At 39.8% G+C, this 21,155-nt stretch overlaps 1 protein-coding gene across 2 annotated transcripts in view; it reads right to left on the bottom strand.

The window, feature by feature from the left end:
• The window catches only part of LOC124618497 (rap guanine nucleotide exchange factor 2-like), a 423,194-nt gene that overhangs the window by 56,287 nt on the left and 345,752 nt on the right, over positions 1-21,155 (bottom strand). For both annotated transcript variants that reach the window (XM_047145353.1, XM_047145354.1), the window contains 4 exons: positions 20,096-20,195; positions 5,688-5,899; positions 3,314-3,485; positions 2,340-2,482 (listed from right to left, as the gene is read on the bottom strand). In XM_047145353.1, the coding sequence (XP_047001309.1) occupies positions 2,340-2,482; positions 3,314-3,485; positions 5,688-5,899; positions 20,096-20,195 (627 nt within the window). The remainder of the gene's footprint in view (positions 1-2,339; positions 2,483-3,313; positions 3,486-5,687; positions 5,900-20,095; positions 20,196-21,155) is intronic.

Below are 21,155 nucleotides of genomic sequence, written 5' to 3'. Positions count from 1 at the left end.
TACAATTGTCAATTTTGTTCCATTAATAGCAACGTGTCGAGTCGTATCTACAAGAAAATCTTGAATCCAGTCGCAAATTTGGATCACTTGGTAAGTTCATATTTTTTTCACTAAACAGCAGTGTGAGACCATGCCAAATGCCTGCCTGTAGTCCTGAAGTCAAGGGACTTGGCATCAACCTAAATGCCATTGTCTAAAGCTCTAAGGATCTGATGGACGGACAGAGAGAGCTAAGTTTGCTAGATCTATTTGCAGAATCCATGTTGATTTTTATAGATGAGATTTTACATAAAACACAGCATTTTACTCTCTCACTCTATTCTCTACAATAATAATTTACTGCTAACTCTAGTATAAGAAGAGCAAATGTTGCTTATGCCATGAGTCCAGACAATGAAAATGTTGTTAATGAAAGTGAGCCAGACAAATGTACAGATTGCAAGGTTTGTAGGCAGAGGTGTCGCAAAGTTGGCGGAGACCCTCAGCCTCACAGTCACTAAGTTTCATAACTACTGTGGGGAGCCTTTGTCAGTGGGAAAGTTAATAAGGTCTGGATTGTTTTTCAGGTTACAGAGTGCTTTGTTTTGTACAGAAGTGATATTGGACACACTGGGGAGTGATTTAGGAAAGGAAGATGACTGGTTGGATGGATGGATGGATGGATGATGAAAGGGATGAAACTACTGGGTCAGCAGTCCCTTTTTCCTCACTCAGACAGGTCTACTTGACTACAGATCACAGACAGCCTATCGTGCAAAACCCAGGGGGCAAAATAAAAATAAATAAATAAATGAATAAATAAAATTAAATAAAAAAGCCAAGGTCTTCGAAAGGTCAATGAAGGCAAAATTAGGGACAAAAAGAACAAAGGGAGACAGAGGAAGAAAGCGAGGCAGGGTGTCCCATCTAGGGAGTAGCTGGAAGCCCCCAAAAGCAGAGTGCGATGAGGGGACAGACAACCCCCCAGCCCCTGCCACTTACCAGAGGTATTCCACTCAGAAATTCCCTAGGAAAGACTAGCAACATGGACAGGGCATGAGCACGGACAGACAAAAGATTAACAAGTCTAACAGATCATCCAAGAGGGGGGAAGGAGAGGAAAAGAGCAGGTTGGGTGAGGAACCGGTTGGACCATTGAGCCCAGACAGCTGCAGCCCAATCTGGACAGAGGAGGCAACAGTGTGTTCTGCCAACCCCTCAATGGACTGATAAGGTTAAGTGGCCCTCCCTTAAAGAGAATGGTAAAAGCCCCCTTCACAAATAAAATGTAAAACTGCTGCTGAGGCATCATCTCCTAATGACAGGGGTAGCAAATCAGTGAGATCCAGAGTCCGTAAAGGGCGGAGACGAAGATGAGACCAGTTTAGAAGTGAAGCATTCCTGGAAAGTTACCGGGCGATAACTGGGTAGAATGGGAGGAGGATCATAGGTAGTGGAAGGTTGGAATGGTTTTAAATGAGGTTCTATGTGCAGTTTTGGTTATCTATTGTCAGTGAGGTATGTGGTTAAGAAATGTTTCCACTATAGAGAACGAGTAAATGAAAGAAGGCCTTTACAACCCTAGTCTGGCTGAACTTAGCTGTACAGTTAAAGGTGAGGCCTTCAGAAAGTGCTGAGACCTCTGAAGGATATGTATTACAAAGTGTTATGTTGTCAAAACTATCGATCGCTCCACCATCATTCGGTTATTGGAGGAATGAATACATTTTCCAATTTATATTCATTGCCACTAGATGTTGGTGTCTTCTGTTTGCCTGGTTACCATCACATGCTGCAAAATAGCTAATCTGCAGAAGAAATAATTTTGCGTTCTTCAGTTTGTGAAGTGTAAGTCCATGATTACAGTGCAAAGACATTTAACACTGAGGTACCAAACTGATCCTATGGACAGATAGAGCATTCGTAGATGGTGTCGACATTTTGTAGGCACAAAATGTGTACATACAGGAAAGTGTCCTAGCTTCCCTTGTGTTTCCGACAAAACTGTTGCACAAATTCAAACCAAGTTCCAATGTAGTCCTACAAAACCAACTCCTCATGCCAGTCCGGAGTTTCAACTTTCCACAATAACAATTTGGCATGTTTTGAGACATTGGTTGGTTATAAAATCGTACAAGTTACAGCTGTTACAGGCTCTATGTCATGATGACAAACACAAACATGTGGCATTTTCTGACTAGCTACAAAATGTTATTGACCAGGTTAACACTTTTGCACAACACATAATGTACAGTGATGAAGTGTCTCTCCACTTTAGTTGGAAAGTAAACAAACACAATGTTTGAATTTGGGGCCTACAGAGCCTACGTGCACACTCTGGACATGCATCTTACGCTTACCTCTTCAAACATCCTTTTCGGATTTGGTTGGGCAGTAGATTTTTTGCGTCTCTTCACAGTTGCAGCCCCTTGTTGATTGGTTGTCCCAGCACCAGTTGTCAATTGATTTAAAGCTACCATTGCACTAGATGGAGGCTGGCCACCTGTAAATGTAAAAGCAAACAATGGAACCTCTAGGTAGCAATATCAACAATGTGATAAAGATAGATTGCTACTTACTGTAAAGATAACACACTAAGTTGCAGACAGGCACAACTAAAAGGCACTTACACACAACCCTCCAGCCACAACCTTTGTCAGAAGAAGAGAAACAAACACCATTCATTTATACAAGCAAGCACACCTCGCACACACCACCGCCAACTCTGTCAGCTCTGGCATTCTGGCCTCAGCTGCCGGAGTTGGCAGTCATCCAGAAAAAATTGTGTGTTCATGAATTGTTCAGCTTATTTCTATTTCAACATTCTGAAACTGTACATCCATGTGACATCCAAATTAATGCATTTAAGTATTAAAACTTTTTAAAACATTATCCAATTTTACATCCTAGACCAACACTTAACCATAAAAAATCATCATCTACTAACATACAAACATTACCTAAACATTAAAAAGTTGGGAAAACAGGTTTTCATAATAAGAAGCCGCAGTTTGCAAAAGACTGAGAACTACACGTCAGAAAAATATCGAAATTACGTTAGTTGAGAGATACGTATACAGTGAATAAAAAGAGTAGAAAATTTTAATGCTTGTCTTTTCTGAAAGGCAGAACAGAAAAATTTTAAATCAATTGCATCCCTTCTCTATTGTATTATAAAATAATTCTAATTAAATTGTAGTCCATTATTAATAAAATACGATGACACTGTATTAGTTACACAGGAATTTAGAAAATTTATGTAATCTGTACAAATAGTTTTGAAATATATCTTGAACAGTTGTATGTAATGAACAATTTCTGGATATCTACTAACCCAATTCCAACATTGTAAGTAGATCATAAGGTGATGAGCACATGTTGGCAAGTGTTCGGACTTCTTTGGCAATCATTCTCAGTTTTTCGAAGTTCACGAGGCCTTCTACACGGGTATCATTCCCAAGATGAATAAATGTCAGATCTTTCTTCACAACAGGATAAAATGGAATCTGTAATCAGAAACAGAGTGTTAACATTCATTTTGACCCCAATGAAGTTCCATACAATCATTATCTCAACTTTAGCTTATTTCTGAGTACACATATTTTATTAAAAAATTATTGACAATCACACATACAGTAACGTTATTCAATGTCTGCTTCTGCTTCTTAGAAGTTAAAATCAACATTTTTTGCTTTTTCTACAAGGGAAAAGGTGTTTTCCTTATCATCGTTCTCCTGGCAACCACCTCCCCCCGCCCCCCCCCCCCCCCCCCCCTCCTTCCTACACAAAAACAAAAACTGAATTGTCTTTAACGCCATAATACTAACAGACTTTAGTGTCACAACTGACATGAGAATTGCTAATCCCATTGCTGGCAGATAACATCTAATTTAACTACACTTCTATGTACTGTAAGGTTGACACATACTACATTTTTGGCGCAATATTATTTTAATATGTTTATTTCTTTTCTTTCACAATGATCTAATTCTGGTTATAGTCCTTCCTTTCTTTCAGAGGGCGGGGGAGGGGGGGGGGGGGGGGGGGGAGGCCTGAGTGAGCACTGCAGCAGACTGGGTTTCATCCACTGCCACTGTGTATTGTTGACTGGCCACTGTTGTGCCTGCTGTGTGGGTCAAAGATGTTGAGAAGCTGAAGTCCACAACACTACAGTCTCTCTCTCTCTCTCTCTCTCTCTCTCTCTCTCTCTCTCTCTCACACACACACACACACACACACACACACACACACACACACATTGTTTGTTTCTCATCAATGATTGTTTTTTAGAACAGGAAGTTAACTTAAAAAAAAAGTAATTATCATTTCTTTCTCATCACCATCATTAATGTCGTCCTTTTTTTGCTAATATAGTTATATATTTTTTTTCATCTGAGTTACACAGAATGGAGCTAATTAGCAGGCTTGTGTTCCTTTCTTACAAACTTCTTCCCATGCAACAGGAAAAAAATGTTTTTGTTGGGTGGGTGGTGGAGGAGGGGGGGGGGGGGGGGTGAGGGGAGGGGTAAATATCTGAACAGCATTGTGGGGCTTGTCCTTGGAACATCTTTGGTCTGCATGCCAAGTGTAACACCAGTCAGTCTATAATACACAGCAGACTAACATCAGTTGGCAGTTCTACTCATTAGCACCTTATTAAATAAATAAAATAAAACAATAAAAGAACAATAACTAGAATCAAATCACCGAGAAAAAAATAAACATATTAAAACAATAGTGGGCCAAAAATACAGTACTCACATGCATCAATTTCGTGATACACATCACAAAGTGAAGTTAAAATCAAACAATGGAAAATCCAGAATGGAATGTAACAATATTATGAGAAGGAAAGTTGCCACTCACCATGTAGTGGAGATGCTGAGTTGCAGATAGGCACAACAAAAAGTGAAGTTAAATTAGATATTACCTATGATTGCACCAGCAGCAGGAATATGAACACTAGTGTCAACAATTGTGTGACACTACACTAGGATGCCAGAAGGCAGCACTTCTGCCAAAACATCAGGAAAAACATTCACAAACTTTTTGACGACACAAAATACAAAGCAGTGATTGTACAAAATACAAAGCAGTGATTGTGTAGCAGGGGCTTGAAAAAGAGGCACCTGGACCATGCCAAGTGAACATAAACAAATCCAATAAAGAAGTGAGAAAATAAACGCAAACATTTGTAACTGGAAATACTGAGATTTAAGGACTCAGAAACATATGCATCAGAACCTGAAAGCAGAAGTTACTACCAAAAATTATTCAAAATTATGAAAGTTCTTGGCAGATTAGAATTCTGAAATGCACCACTCTTGTAATGTCTTCCTTGTATTCATGACTAATATTATCCAAACAGTGGTGGATGTAGGTGTAAAGGAAAAAAAACTATGATTTATGTTTGGGAGAGAAAAGGACTGAAACACATAGGACTTGTAGGGGTTTTTTTTTTTTTTTAAATACACCATGCTCTATTTCTATAAGAAAAAAACATGCGCTATTTCCATAAGAGACTTTCGTAACATAAAGAAGCTTAAACATATTGTAACACTATGATCTAACAGACAAATTAAGGTAAGTAACTTCACAAATAAACTTATCTGAACTTATTAAAACATCCAAACGTCACAATAGACATTAACCACCACTGAAGTCAAGATGGATATTCAACATGACTTTTTTCTAAGTGGGAAACTTACAATAGGTGGCTGAGATTGCTCGCTGCTGATGAGCTGCCGGTATTTACTCATGTTACGTGAAGGATCCATCAGGTCTTGCAAATCACTAAATAGTCGTTGATATTTCGTTGGTAATTTTTCCCATGTTATCCTTAATCGTGATACTGCCACATGGCCCAAACCAGATATGATGGCAAACATTGAGTTGAAATTCTTGCACTCCTTGCATTGTCCTAGGAAAAGCAACATGGGATAAATGCAGAAACAGTACCACTATCAACAACAAATGAAAAATAGTATCAGAAACAAATGAAAAATGCCTAGCTGCTGCTGAAACTTTAACAACTTAACCACACCAAACAGATACACAAATTTTAAAAGGCAGTTACCTCTCTAGCTTCTGTAATTTTTTAATTCAGTTAAGTTGAATAGCCACGGACATGTGTGCCATTTTCAAGCTTGCTGTGGAACTTAACAGTAGTGATCTAGGTATTTGTTTTATATTCATGATCTGGATCCTCTCTTCGATCTTTCTGAACTCTGAAGACAGGATTTGGTTGGAATTTCCTGGTAGAGCAATGCTATGTGCTTCAACGGGACTCCAATACAGAAAGAACACTGCCTTTTAAAGGCAATACCCTTACCTTCAAGCTACCCAAAATGTAAGTTCCCACAGTGACGAAAGATCGCCATTCACTGCAAAATGTGACTGCACTTGTGAGTAATGCAAGGCGTCACAGTAATACCGTATTTACCCGATTATAAGCTGAGGTTTTTTCCTAAATTCGTTATTCGAAAAATACAAGGTCATCTTATACTCGCAGATTAAACTACTGAAGCTGACACACACATTTTAACACTACTTAATACATTAATATAGGGGTCCTCTTACATTTACAATGAAGCTTTCACTATTGAGGTTTTGTACAAATTTATTTTAATGAATTGCAATGTGTAGAGCTTAGCAAAGAATAACTTCATTCAAATTGGCTCGAGGGTTCCCAATATGCAGAAGCACTCAATACAGTATCAATCCCGTCCGATCAATCATGTGACATTTGACTCGCAGCACTAGTGCAATGGGTGGATATGTCACAAACTACGAACTAAGCACTACAAAAATCTAATGCTCTGCTTAAAAAATTGACAATTTTTGAAACACAGGAGGAAATAGCATTAAATACTATCAACTCACAAACTTTTATTGTATTTGAATAGGTTTGCAACAGAAGTTCTCATACACGTATGGATACATGCATTTATGGTGCTTTTTAAGTGAAGCCAACATTCAATGGTGAAGAGCTTGTCCTTCAAAAACCATTACATGATTCTCAACCTAAGTCGATCTTTTATTTGGTAATGAGAAACTAGTGATTCATAAAGTGCGTTGCAAATGAAAATTTGATAGTGTCAACAATACGCAAACAAAAGTTTGTGAGTTGATAATATTTAATGCTATTTCCTCCTGTGTTTCAAAAATTTTAAATTTTTTAAGCAGAGCATTAGATTGTTGTAGTGCTTAGTTCGTAGTTTGTGACATATCCACCCATTGCACTAGTGCTGCGAGTCAATTAATCCTGTAATACTACACTCTTGCTCTCACAAATTTAAATCCTTTCTTACATCTGATCAAATTCCTGTCCAGTCAACATTTCAACCAGACAAAACGTATGGGACTGTTTTGTACTGTTTCAGTCCCATATCACAGACTCTTGAGACAAGAGTACAGAAGTGTCACAGTTTCGGTGTTATGTTGAGAAGCAGCTCAATGATTACTGTATCACTTCCAGTAAATACTCCAGGCAACTACAATTATCTTCTGTTTATGGCCCCAGGAAAATTTACTTTCTGCAGAAAACTTAGTATTAGGTTGCCTGTTTTTATATTCCCTATATTTAACTACTGAAGAAATCATCGGACATTCTGAATTATATAACTTTACACTCTTTTTTCCTTCTTTTATTTGAACAAATTACCTGTGCTTATACAATAAAGGAAAATTATATCAAGAAGGACAAGAAAGTTTATTCTGTCACGTAGTCTTACCCTGGACTGGTCACACGACATCTCACACATGCTAGGCACACTTTATTTATTCACTATTGGTCCATGGATATACTGGAAGACTTGTGGTGCCACCCACTTCCCAATTTAGTTCTAAATGCAAACATATTTTGCTCATGAACACCACATTATTTGCAATACAGTGTTGGAGAGAAGAGGTTGTTTCTGAGGCTGCATCACTGGAGCCTAGTAGACGCCAAATGACCTTTGCGTTTACTAAAGGTAAATATTTTATTTAAACGAGCAGTTTTTAATATTGAATCAAACAATGGAAAATCCAGGATGGAATGTAACAATACCAGAGAAGAAAGTTGCTACTCACCATATAGCGGAGATGCTGAGTCGTGATAGGCACAACAAAAAGATTCACACAATCATAGCTTTCGGCCATTAAGGCCTTTGTCAGCAGTAGACACACACACACACACACACACACACACACACACACACACACGCACGTACACACACACACACACACTCACGCAAAGGCAATTTGTACACACATCTGCAGTCTCAGAGAACTGAAACCACATTGCAAGCAGCAGCACCAGTGCATGATGGGAGTGGCGACTGGGTGGGGGTAAAGAGGAGGCTGGGGTGGGGAGTGGGAGGGACAGTACAGTGGGAGTGTCAGACAGTGAAGTGTCACAGTTTAGACGGAGGGCAGGAGAGAAGGTGCAGAGGGGGGAGGAGTAAGTAGCGGAAAGGAGAGAAATAAAAAGAAATTAAAAGACTGGGTATGGTGGTGAAATGACGGCTGTGTAGTGCTGGAATGGGAACAGGGAGGGGGTTGGATGGGTGAGGACAGTGACTAACGAAGGTTGAGGCCAGGAGGGTTATGGGAACATAGGATGTATTGCAGGGAAAGTTCCCACCTGCGCAATTCAGAAAGGCTGGTGTTGGTGGGAAGGATCCATATGGCACAGGCCGTGAAGCAGAGGTGAGGGATATCATATTTGGCAGCGTGTTCAGCAACAGGGTGGTCCACTTGTTTTTTTGGCCACAGTTTGTCGGTGGCCATTCGTGTGGACAGACAGCTTGTTGGTCGTCATGCTCACATAGAATGCAGCACAGTGGTTGCAGCTTAGCTTGTAAATCACATGACTGGTTTCACAGGTAGCCCTGCCTTTGATGGGATAGGTGATGTTAGTGATCAGACTGGAGTAGGTGGTGGTGGTGGTGGTGGTGGTACGACGATGTCTTACATCTAGTTCTATTACAGGGGTATGAGCCATGAGGTAAGGGATTGGGAGCAGAGGTTGTGTAAGAATGGACGAGTATATTGTGTAGGTTTGGTGGATGGCGGAATATCACGGTAGGAGGGGTGGGAAGGATAGTGGGCAGGACATTTCTCATTTCAGGGCACGACGACAGGTAATCGAAACCCTGGCGGACAACGTAATTCAGTTACTCCAGTCCCGGATGTTACTGAGTTACGAGGGGAATGCTCCTCTGTGGCCGGACTGTGGGTCTTTGGGAGGGAGATGGTGGGAGACTGGAAAGATAAGGCACGGGAGTTTTGTTTTTTACAAGGATGCGAGGATAATTACAGTCAGTGAAGGCTTCAGTGACACCCTCGGTATATTTTGAGAGGGACTGCTCGTCACTGCAGATGCGACAACCATGGGTGGCTAGGCTGTACGGAAGGGACTTCTTGGTATGGAATGGGTGGCAGCTGTCAAAGTGGAGGTATTGCTGGTGGTTAGTAGGTTTGATATAGACGGAGGTACTGATGCAGCCATCTATGAGGTGGAGGCCAACATCTAGGAAGGTGGCTTGTTGGGTTGAGTGGGACCAGGTGAAGCAAATGGGGGAGAAGTTGTTGAGGTTCTGGAGGAATGTGAATAAGGTGTCCTCACATTCAGTCCAGATAGTAAAGATGTCATCAATGAGTCTGAACCAGGTGAGGGGTTTAGGATTCTGGGTTTTAAGGAAGGATTCCTTTAGATGGCCCATGAATAGGTTAGCATAGGATGGTGCCATGCGGGTGCCCATAGCTGTACCGTGGATTTGTTTGTAGGTAATGCCTTCAAAGGAGAAGTAATTGTGGGTGAGGATATAGTTGGTCATGGAGACTAGGGAGATGGTTGGTTTGGAATTCATGCGGCGTCTGGAAAGGTAGTGTTCAATAGCAGTAAGGCCACGGGCATTAGGAATGTTAGTGTACAGGGAAGTGGTATCAACAGTGATGAGCAGGGCACCATGTGGTAAAGGGACAGGGACTGTGGAGAGTCAGTCGAGGAAATGGTTGGTATCTTTTATATAGGAGGATAGGTTCTAGGTAATAGGTTGAAGGTGTTGGTCTAGGAGAACAGAGATTCTCTCAGTGGGGGCACAGTAACCGGCCACAATGGCGCATCCTGGGTGGTTTGAGTTTATGGACTTTAGGAAGCATGTAGACGGTGGGAGTGTGGGGAATGGTACGGGTAAGTAGAGAGATTGACTCTGGGGAAAGGTTCTGGGATGGGCCTAAGGATTTGAGTAGTGACTGGAGATCCTGTTGGATTGCTGGAATGAGATCACTGTGGCATGGTTTGTAGGTGGAAGTATCTGACAGCTGACAGAGTCCTTCTGCCACGTAATCCTTGCAGTTCAAAACAACGGTGGTGGAGCCTTTGTCTGTAGGTAGGATTATACGGTCGGGATCAGGTTTTAGATGGTGGACTGCGGTTCTTTCTGCGGATGTAAGGTCAGTTAGCACATTGAGGGATTTGGAGAATGATGGTGAGGCAAGGTTTGAGGTTAAGAAAGTCTGGAAAGTTAACAGGGGGTGGTTTAGAGGCAGTGGGGGTGGATCACAGTTGGATGGAGGAGTGAACTGAGTTAGGCAAGGTTCAATATTGGTCTTTGGTTGAGTCTGATTGGTCGGGTTGGTGGCAAAAAAGTGTTTCCACTGTAGATACCAGGAGAAGGAGAGAAGGTCTTTAACGAGTCCTGCATGGTTGAATTTGGGAGTGGGGCAAATGGTGAGGCCTTTGGAAAGGACTGATGTTTCTGTGGGGCTAAGGAGTCTGGAGGAAAGGTTCATAACTGTGTTACGGGTCTGTTTAGGTTCTGGGTTCTGTGTGGTGGTGGGAGGGAGTTTTGGAGGGTGGGGTAAGTGTAGTAGGTCTGCGAGACAGGCTTTGTCAGCTATGAGGGGGCGTGGGGGAGGTTTGGAGGTTATTGTAGAAGTGGTGGATAGTGGTACTCTGAGGTGGGAGTAGGAAGCGAGCAGGATGGAGAGCTTTTTGAGGTGGTGTTGTGCATATTGCTCAAGTTCCTGCAGGACAAGAGTTTCAATGTGTGTTATGGGTTCCAGGAATTTGGGATTACATAGCAGGAGAATTTTGCAGATGGAGAGAAGGTACTGCAAGGAGGATTGGGCTTGGTTGATATGGGTTGGGTTGTTTGGGGAAGGAGACCAGACAGCAAGGTCATCGGTCTCATCGGATTAGAGAAGGATGGGGAAGGAAGTCGGCCGTGCCCTTTCAGAGGAATCATCCTGGCATTTGCCTGGAGTGATTGAGGGAAATCACGGAAAATCTAAATCAGGATGGCTGGACGCGGGATTGAACCATTGTCCTCCTGAATGCGAGTCCAGTGGTTGATATGGTTTTGCAGGACTATGTTGGTGACGGCTAAGGATTGGCGGAATCTGAACAGGTGGAGGTTTTTAATATTGGCTAGTAATGGCTGTTGCTATAAGTATTTATTTATCTTCAGATCCAATATGATCTCGAAGAGGTTCTACAATTGAGAAAATGCACATAACAGGGAAACTGTATTTCGGTTGTTGGACGGAGACGATAAATCACATTATGATTTTTGTGTTTTACAATGATGGGGAAGAAGGTAACTGTGGAAACATGAGACAAAAATACTGACACAGAGCAAGAAGGGGACTGTACTGCAGTGTTAGTGATAGCAACAGTAATGTTGACGAATGTTTTCTACAGAAGAGCTCTTCTACGTGGTCAAAATTGTGTCCACCATAAAATGTTTACACTTGATGACAAAACACAGTCAATACTTTACCAGGAGTGCGTAGTGCCATGAAGAATCTGAATACACCAATGGAATGTTGGGAATGCTTCTTCAACAACGAGTTGGTTTCTAAAATTGTTGAGTACACTAACAAGAAGATATCTTAGGTACAGGGATGTTATTCTGGGAAAGGGATACTCATCTGACAGACTGAACTGAAATAAAAGCTGGAATGTATTTACATCTGGCAAGAAAAGACAACCATACACACACCAAAGACATATGGGTCTACTATGAAATGGGAATTTAGTTACGTTGTTTTGTAACAACCAAAAAACAATTTAGGTTCCTCTTATACTGTTGCAGGTTCGCCAACAGGTACACAAAAAGGAAATAAAGAAGGTTGATAAGTTAGCCCCTTTATGTGAAATATTTACTTTCTTTGTGAAAAATGGTAAAATGCTTACTCACTTGGAAAGTACTGCACTATAGATGAAAAGCTAGAATCTTTCAGGGGTAATTGATTCTTCAGGCAGTACAATCATTGCAAACCAAATAAGTATGTGCTAAAAAGTATTGCATGCTAGGATGCATTACACCACCAATCTGGAAACAGCCTGTGGAGCCATTAAGAAAAAACCAATAGATGTCTGAAACATCTTACTTCTATGTTCTCAGGGACTGGGTGTAACATAACCATAGACAGCTGGTTCACCATCTTACAGTTAGCTGATTATTTTATTCAGAATAATCCTACTCTGGTTGAACTGTGAGGAAGAATTAACCTGAAATTCCCCGTAGTTTACACAAACAAAGAACTGAGAGGTGGAAACAATACCATTTGGGTTTCAGATAAACACAAATCTAATGCCATTTGTCACCAACAAAAACAAGGTGGTTCTGATACTCTCAATGACGCAACTGATGCCCCATCTGGTACAAGAAAAAGGCAGAAATGTTAAGCTTCTACAATTCAACCAAATCAGGAGTCGATGTTGTCGAGCTCAGCAGTAAGTATTAGAAAGACCAACAGATGGCCTGTGGTGATATTTTATAGCTTGATGAGCATTGCAGCTATAAACACACAAATAATATACCACATTCATCATACTGATGCTAGCACCAGGCATAACTAATTTCTGAAACTTCTAGCACATAATCTAGTGAAAGATTATTTGCACCGTTGTTCTCAGTATTTATCATTGCCAAGAAACCTTTGGTGTGATGCCACGTGTGCTGCACTGCTGTTGAAATTGCTCGTTTATATTTTACAAAATTTTAGACTTCATTTACTTATTTTAAAGTTTATTTGTATTAATATTTGCCGTAAAAGTAACATATTAGTGGATTTTCATTAATCTCAGTCTTTCTTCCTGTGTTATTGACTCGAGTGGTCTATTATTTGTGAGTGTGCTTGCGTCATTCGTCTAAGCGTTGCGCCTCGGTAGTGTGTTTACAATTTGCGGCGTGCACTGCAGCTGTAGCGGTTATAAAGCTAAGTACTGGCAAACTTATTTGTGCTCTGTAATACAGTTATTAAATTTAATAGATATCAGCTGTGTTGCATGCCGTTTGTGGTGAAATAACAACTTAATAAACTTTTGTAATTGTTCACCCCCCCCCCCCCTTTTTTTTGCATTGAAGTCGTTTAGTAAATTTCGTGTTTTAGTTTTCAACTGGCGTTTATTATGGTTTCTAGTGAAATATTTCAGTAGAATTTTCATTCAGTGTGTTAACTTTGCTTAGTGTTACAGTGGCCATTGAACTTTTTGGTTTTAGCTAATAATTTTATAGAATTTTGTTGGTATTGGTATTAGCTGTGGTGTAGTAGTATTAATACAAGTAGTTGCTTTCTTAGTAGGAAGAGAATTTCGGGACCATTATTGTCAGTTCTTAAATAGTTCTACTGGTGTAACTGAAATTTGGTAACATAGATGTATAGTTTTTTTTCAGTAACTGTAAAACTTTACCATGAATGAGAAGTGTGGGCTGTGTCGTAGGTTTGTGAGTAGTGGATTACGGTGTGGGACTTGTTCAAAGTATTTTCATTTGGGGGGGGGGGGGGGATGCAGTGGGCAAGCCAGTGGTCATTTTAGTGAGATCCTCTCCTGCGAATGCAGAATCTGTAGCAGAAATAAGTTGATAGAGGAGCAGGAGCGTAAGATCTGTGCCCTTCAGGTGCCGTTACAATGCCCAAAGGAGGAACTAGATAGGTTGAGGAGGGTGAAGGGTGGTGGGGAATGAGAACTGGCAGTTGGCAAGAAGGCAGCTAGGAAGACAAGGTATTCAGACAGTTTTACTTTGCATACATGCAATGGATACGACCAACTGTCAGAGTTGAGTGGAGAAGAGCCTAGTATAGCTGTAGATGTAGGGAACTTGCAGCAGTCCTCAGCAATTAGGAGGCCTAGGTTAGTTGCAAAGTCTAGCAGAAAGAAGGTTCTGCTGCTAGGTAGTTCCCACAGTAGAGGTGTGGGCCAGCAGTTGCAGGATGTGCTGGGGAGTGAGTACCGGGGCACCAGCATTGTGAAGCCCAGTGCATGGTTGGCTCAGGTTAGGGGAGTTATGTAAGAATTTTACGAAGGAGGATCAGGTAGTGATAGTGGGTGGAGCAGGGAACAGTCTCAATAGGGATGGGGAATATGACCTAGGTGGTGACTTGGTTAAGATAGCAACTCAAACTGGTGACACTAATGCGCGTTTCGTGCAACTGTTTCAGCATCATGATCGGCCTCACCTTAATGCGGCTGTTAGGCACGTTAACGTGGGGCTGGGGAGGGCACTGATGGCAGAGGGCATGGATCACGGTCACATCTCAGTGGTGCCAGTTGGGTCTATCAGTAGATTGGGTTTCACCAGGCATAGCCTGCACCTCAATAGGTATGGGAAGGGGAGGCTGGCTAAGCTTATAGGTAACAGTGTAGTGAGTGGTGGTGGTGGTGGTGGTGGTGGTGGTGGTGGTGTCACTAATGGAAAAATTCCTGTAGTAGTTGGTTTTAGAGCTGCACCTTTTTTAGACTGAAGTCAGCTGATACGTATACCTGCTTAAAGGAAGTCCCTCTAACTAAGGGCTCACCTTCAGAGGATGTAATGTTTCCAAGTAGAGAAGGAATTAGCATATTTCATCAAAATATAAGAGGTATTAGAGATAAACTTAGTGAACTGCTTATAGATGTAGACTCTGAAATTATTGGTGTATCGGAGCACCACTTAAATAATTTGACAATTCAGAGGCTTCCTTTACCAGGCTACAGATCAGTTGGCTGTTTCTCAACGAGTTCCTTGCGGGGTACGGGAGTGGCTCTGTACATAAAAAACAGTATTCCTTTTGAGTCCATAGACATATCACAACACTGCACTGAACAGATATTTGAATGTTGTGCAGCGTTAGTTGAATTTAGTGAGACTAAACTTCTAATTGTTGTTGTTTATAGGTCCCCTAACTCAGACTTCAGAGCATTTCTGCTCAAGCTAGAGAGGGTTCTTGATTCACTTTGTAGGAAGTACCAGAAACTAGTTATATGTGGTGACTTCAGTATTAATTTTGTATATGATTGTGCAAGAAAAAAGGATGTTGGTAGATCTCTTAAATTAATATGATCTGATGCAAACTGTGTTTTTTCCAACTAGGGTGCAAGGGAACAGTAGCACAGTCATAGACAATATTTTTATTCATTCTTCATTACGAGATGGGCATTCTGTTAGTAAAGGCATGAATGGCCTTTCAGACTATGATGCACAAATTTTAACACTAAAAGGCTTTTGTAGTCAAACCAATGTCATATTTAATTACAAACTATGTAGGAAAGTTAATCCAATAGCAATAGAGAGTTTTTAAAACTTTTCAAAGAACAAGAGTGGCAAGATGTTTATAGGGCCGATAACATACATGATAAACACAATGCTTTCCTTAACACATTTCTCATGCTCTTTGCGAGTTTCTTTCCATTAGAACATTCCAAAGGGGGTACTATCAGTAATGGGCAGCCCATGTGGCTGACTAGTGGGATAAGGATATCATGTAGAACAAAGTGGGAACTATATCAAAATGTTGGAAGTAGTCACAATCAAGTTACAGTAGCCCATTACAAACAGTATTATAAGGTGCTTAAAAATGTTATTAGGAAGGCAAAGAGTATGCGGTATGCAAATAGAATAGATAATTCACAGGATAAAATTAAAACCATATGGTCAGTTGTGAAGGAAGCATCTTGTCAGCAGCACAAGGTCGACGATATAAAGTCAGTTCGTAGTAAAAATATTTCTGTTGCTGATAAGTCAGATACGTGTACAGTATTTAACAATCATTTTCTGAGTATTTCTGGTGAATTAAATAAAAATTTAGTTTCTACAGGGAAACATATAATTTTCTTGGCAAATGCCTTTCCGAGACTGATGTCTGAAATACTCCTCTGTGATACAGACAAGAGGGAGATTGAGCCAATAATTAAATCACTGAAGATCAAGAACTCTCATGGTTATGATGGAGTGTCTAGCAGAATATTGAAGTACTGTGCTGCAAATGTTAGCCCCGTATTTAGCCATATTTGTAATTTTTCCTTTAGGAATGGTCAGTTTCCTGAGCGAATAAAGTACTCAATAGTAAAGCCACTTTATAAAAAGGGAGAAAGGGATAATGTAGATAATTTTAGACCTATTTCTATGCCATCAGTGTTTGCTAAAGTTATTGAAAAGGTTGTTTATGTAAGGATAATTGATCATTTTATATGATACGATTTGCTATCAAATGTACAGTTCGGCTTTAGATGTCATTTAACAACTGAAAATTCTATATTCTCTTTTCTCTGTGAGGTACTGGATAGGCTAAACAAAAAGTTTTGAACGCTTGGCATATTTTTTTTGATTTAACTAAGGCGTTTGATTGTGTTGGTCACAAAATATTGCTCCAGAAGTTGGACCATTACAGAACACGGGGAGTAGCTCACAATTGGTTTACCTCTTACATTAGCAACAGGCAGTAAAAAGTCATTATTAACAATGTTGATAACAGCTGTGACGTGGAATCCGAGTCGGGTACTGTGAAGTGCGGGTGCCCCAGGGATCAGTGTTGGGGCCTCTCCTATTCCTTATTTATATAAATGATATGCCCTCTAGTATTATGGGTAACTCTAACATATTTCTGTTCGCTGATGATACTAGCTTGGTAGAAAAGGCTGTTGTGTGCAACATTGGCTCGGTTTCAAATAGTGCAGTACATGACCTCACTTCATGGCTTGTAGAAAATAAACTAACATTAAATCACAGTAAGATTCAGTTTTTATAGTTTCTAACACACAATTCAACAAAATCTGACGTTTTACAGGGTGTATACGTGGACAAGGAAAAAAAATTCCCGGATTATTCCCGGATTTCCCAGTTAAAAATACACTTTCTCTGTGTTAAGTGACAGTATACTCTTCCTCAGCACTGTAAAACTCATCAATTGTTTGAATGTTTATGGTTTTATATACCGATGTAGAATTTCCCGGCACTGTAGAAAACAAAACTTGGGAGGGGGGGGGGGGGGAACACGTTTTGAAAGACCTTTGATGTGCAGCAACATGTATGCTGCGTATTACGAAGGTATAATTTTGAATTCCACCAAACAGCGCATGTCACTTTCCGAAGCATTCAAAATCGGGATTACGATGCGCTATTGTAACGCACTCATAGCTCATGTCACGTGTTCTCGCCAGCTGAGGACACCACAGGACACGTGATGTAGTCAGCCAATAGCAAGATCACTCTTTAAGTAACGTGAACACACAAATAAGAAAAGTTAATAGTTTATTATATACATAGCATTCACATATAATATTGGTCTCAAATATTAATAAGCTGGAAGAGAAGCTAAGCTTCCACATATAACGTTGATCTTTTTTGCACTTGTTACATTTTAAGATACATCACACAAATTTGCAGTAAAATTTTTAATAACAACGTAAATGTCTGATCTTTTGGGTTCGAATTTCTTCTAAACGGTCGTCCTCAAAGAATTGATTTTTAAATAAGAGTCAAATGCTTTGTGATTTATGAAATTCATCGTACATTCTCACACATAGTTCATCTTGCGTAAAAGGAAATTTGGTTTGAATTTAACGCTTTTCAAACCTCCTTTCGCAATATTTTCCTGGGACCTGTTAGAAATAGGTTCGTTTCAGCAGTTGGAAGAGAGCGCCAGATAATAGGCGTCACCGCACTTGCGCAGCTATGATGACGCAAGAAGCCACTATGTTCATACGTGTAAAACATTAAAAGATCTTACATTGTGTCATAAAAGAAACAAAACAGAGGATACTTTAAGAGCATCGGAACTTCGTGAACCATACTAAAATGCATAATTAGTCTTAAAATGCACATTCATATGTCCAGATTCATATGTAAATTTTCTTGGAGTACCAGTACTGTATTATCTCGTTTGGTTCTTTATTATGACATAATACCATACGTGCACTTGAAATGCAGCGAATAGTTGAAACTAGCCAATAGTGTGAAATGAAACACTTTGTTTCAAATAAAGCAGAAAAGATTAATGAAACCCAAATCTCTTTAGCAAACCGACAAAAAAAAAAAAACTTCATTGTTCTGCAAGGTGATTAACGCTTGACTGTCATGTAAGTGGAAATAAACTCTAAAACTAATAATGTATTTTAGCCTTCCGTAATTATGCGAAAGTATTTTAATTCATTTGATAACTCCCGGCCGCAAAAATCCGTTTCAAAAATCCGTTTGTTGTCATTTAATGTGAGAGCAATAAACGAAGAGGAAACAGCAAAAATCACTGAATGTAAACACAGGCCACGCGGAGACGACCCACCTCCCCACCACAACTCAAGACTGCTCTAGGCATCAGCGCCAGATTTACTTTATTTCTGAGTCGGGGCAATATTAAGTAGTGGCGCCCAGCCACACTTCTGTAACTAGAAGCAGGAGAAGGTACTACTCATACGCGAGTCAACTGCGCACGCGCAAGAGCCCGCCCGCAGCTGCTCAAACGAATCTAATTTAAACAGTTGTCACGTCACGCTCATTGGAGGCAATTTGTTGTTACAAAGCATTGCATAGTCTTCCTAACACCTTTGACACGCTTTGCTGTTGGCAGACGCTTGTGTGAGCACTGTGTCTTGTTGTTGTATATGGCGCATTTCCTTTGCAACTTAAGTTTTATTTTCGTTTTTTTTTTTTTTTTTTTTTTTCTCTCGTTCATGTTTTGTTGCTGCAGTATTATTCTGCAATAGCGGGATACAGTAATGTCCTTTGTTAGAGTATTGATTCTTACCAGTCAAAAGCACAAAAATTTAACTGAAATCTAAAACAATGAAAAATTCCCGGAATTCTAAAAAATTCCCGGGTTTTTCCCGGTTTTCTCCCGGATGAAAAAATTCCCGGTTATTCCCGGATCTCCCGGTTGTCCCGGGTCGTATACACCCTGTTTTAATTTCACAGAACAGGCATATGATTAGTGAAACTGAACAGTTCAAATTTCTAGGTGTTCAGATAGATAGTAAGCTGTCGTGGAAAGCCCACATTCAAGATCTTGTACAAAGATTCAATACTGCCATTTTTACTATTCGAACAGTATCAGAAGTGAGTGATACTTCGACACGAAAATTAGTCTCCTTTGCTTATTTTCATTTGCTTATGTCGTATGGTATTATATTTTGGGGTAACTCTTCCCATTCTACAAGGATATTTTTGGCTCAGGAACGTTCGGGCAATAAGTGGTGCGAGTTCACGAAACTCTTGTCGACCTCTGTTCACGAGTCTGGGTATTTTGACATTGGCCTCTCAATATGTATATTCCTTATTGTCGTTTCTTGTTACCAATATTATTTTATTCCCAGGAATAAGCAGCTTTCACTCGGTTAATACTCAACAGAAATCAAACCTGCATTTGGATCGGACTTTCTTAACTCTTGAACAAAAAGGTGTGCAGTATACTGCTGCATCCATTTTCAATAAGCTGCCACTCTAATTCAAAAATCTTAGCAGTAATTCATGCACTTTCAAATTGAAACTGATGAGTTTCCTCATGGGTCACTCCTTCTATTCTGTCGAGGAGTTCCTTGAAAAATTAAGCTGATTATTATTGTATTGCTGATAGCGTTTACTTGAACTTATGGACTGACTTTTTTCAGGTTTATGAACATTTATTTTTATCTGTTATTACTTTTATGTTGTAATTTCATGTACTGACACATTTCATGACCTTGGAGATTTGCTCCTCAATTTGGTCCTATGGAACTTGACAATTCAACTTTGGAGATATTTTCAAAACAAGATGACAATGAGTGAACAGAATAGCAGCACTTCTAAAGAACTGTATGTTAAGTGGCAGTCATCTAAATTTTTAGCTTTTGAATAGTTTTCCTTGAGAAGAAGTGACTTTTCTTACTTACTTGCTACTTTGATGAATTGTTTGATTATCTTGGATCTTCTGACTAGATTATGTTCTGAACAAACTTCTGTGACAACCCAAAACATCTCTCTGTTCACCAACTGAAAATAAAAGAATTCCTCCAGTGAACTGTTACGCTAATACTTACAACTGGATTAGTGTTTAAACAGATTTGCAACATTATGTACATGCATTTGCAATTAAGGTTAAAAAAAAAAAAAAAAAAAAAAAAAAAAAAATGAAGAATCTGTATCAAGAATCATTTTGTTACATTCTGAAACAAATAGGAAGCTACCATTTTCTTAATTATTCACCATACAGCACATTTTTTAAAAGGCTGACAGGCGCACAAGAAAGACTGTGAAGTTTGCTAAGCTTCTGGAGACAGTTCTTTGGAGCTAACATCAGCTGCTCAACACCTTGATTAAACGATGAGTTGTTACCCTTATGCTGTACATTATTTCAATCCACCAATGACTCTCCAGTACCATATTTTTCTAATTAGTCAATATAAATGATAAGACAAACAAGTCTCATACAGATAACAAAGTAGGAAAAGACAGATTGCTATGTACCACGAAGATGACCCATTAAGTTGCAGACAGAAACAATTAAAAAGACACTTACACAAAGCTTTTGGCCATAGCCTTAGTCAGAAGAGAAACATGCGCCATTCATTCACACATGACCGCCAACGACAGCAGCTCAGGTAAGGATGCTCGCACTGCTGAAGTTGGCGGTCATGTGTGGGTCTCTCTCTTTTTCAGATGAAGGCTGTCGCCGAAAGCTTTGTGCAAGTGTCTTAATAGATCATTTTCCTAAGTTAAAAATATGGCTCACATTGTTGTTATTTTAACTGATTATAACATTTAAATAGCATTAACAGTCAATATTCTCCAAACATATTTGTTATTTTTATGTAATTAAAGCTTAAAAATCGGTAAATATCAAGATCTGGTCACATGATAGAAAACACTCTGTTATTGGCTGACACACTGCTGATGTCACAGGCTAGCAGTAAGACAAAGCTATATTTGCTTTATAGTAGCATTAGACAAAGT

The sequence above is a fragment of the Schistocerca americana genome, chromosome 1 (assembly GCF_021461395.2).
Source record: "Schistocerca americana isolate TAMUIC-IGC-003095 chromosome 1, iqSchAmer2.1, whole genome shotgun sequence".
Classification (NCBI taxonomy): Eukaryota; Metazoa; Arthropoda; class Insecta; order Orthoptera; family Acrididae; genus Schistocerca; species Schistocerca americana.
The sequence above is the reverse complement of the archived record's forward strand: the minus strand, read 5'-3'. Positions and strand labels throughout refer to the sequence as shown.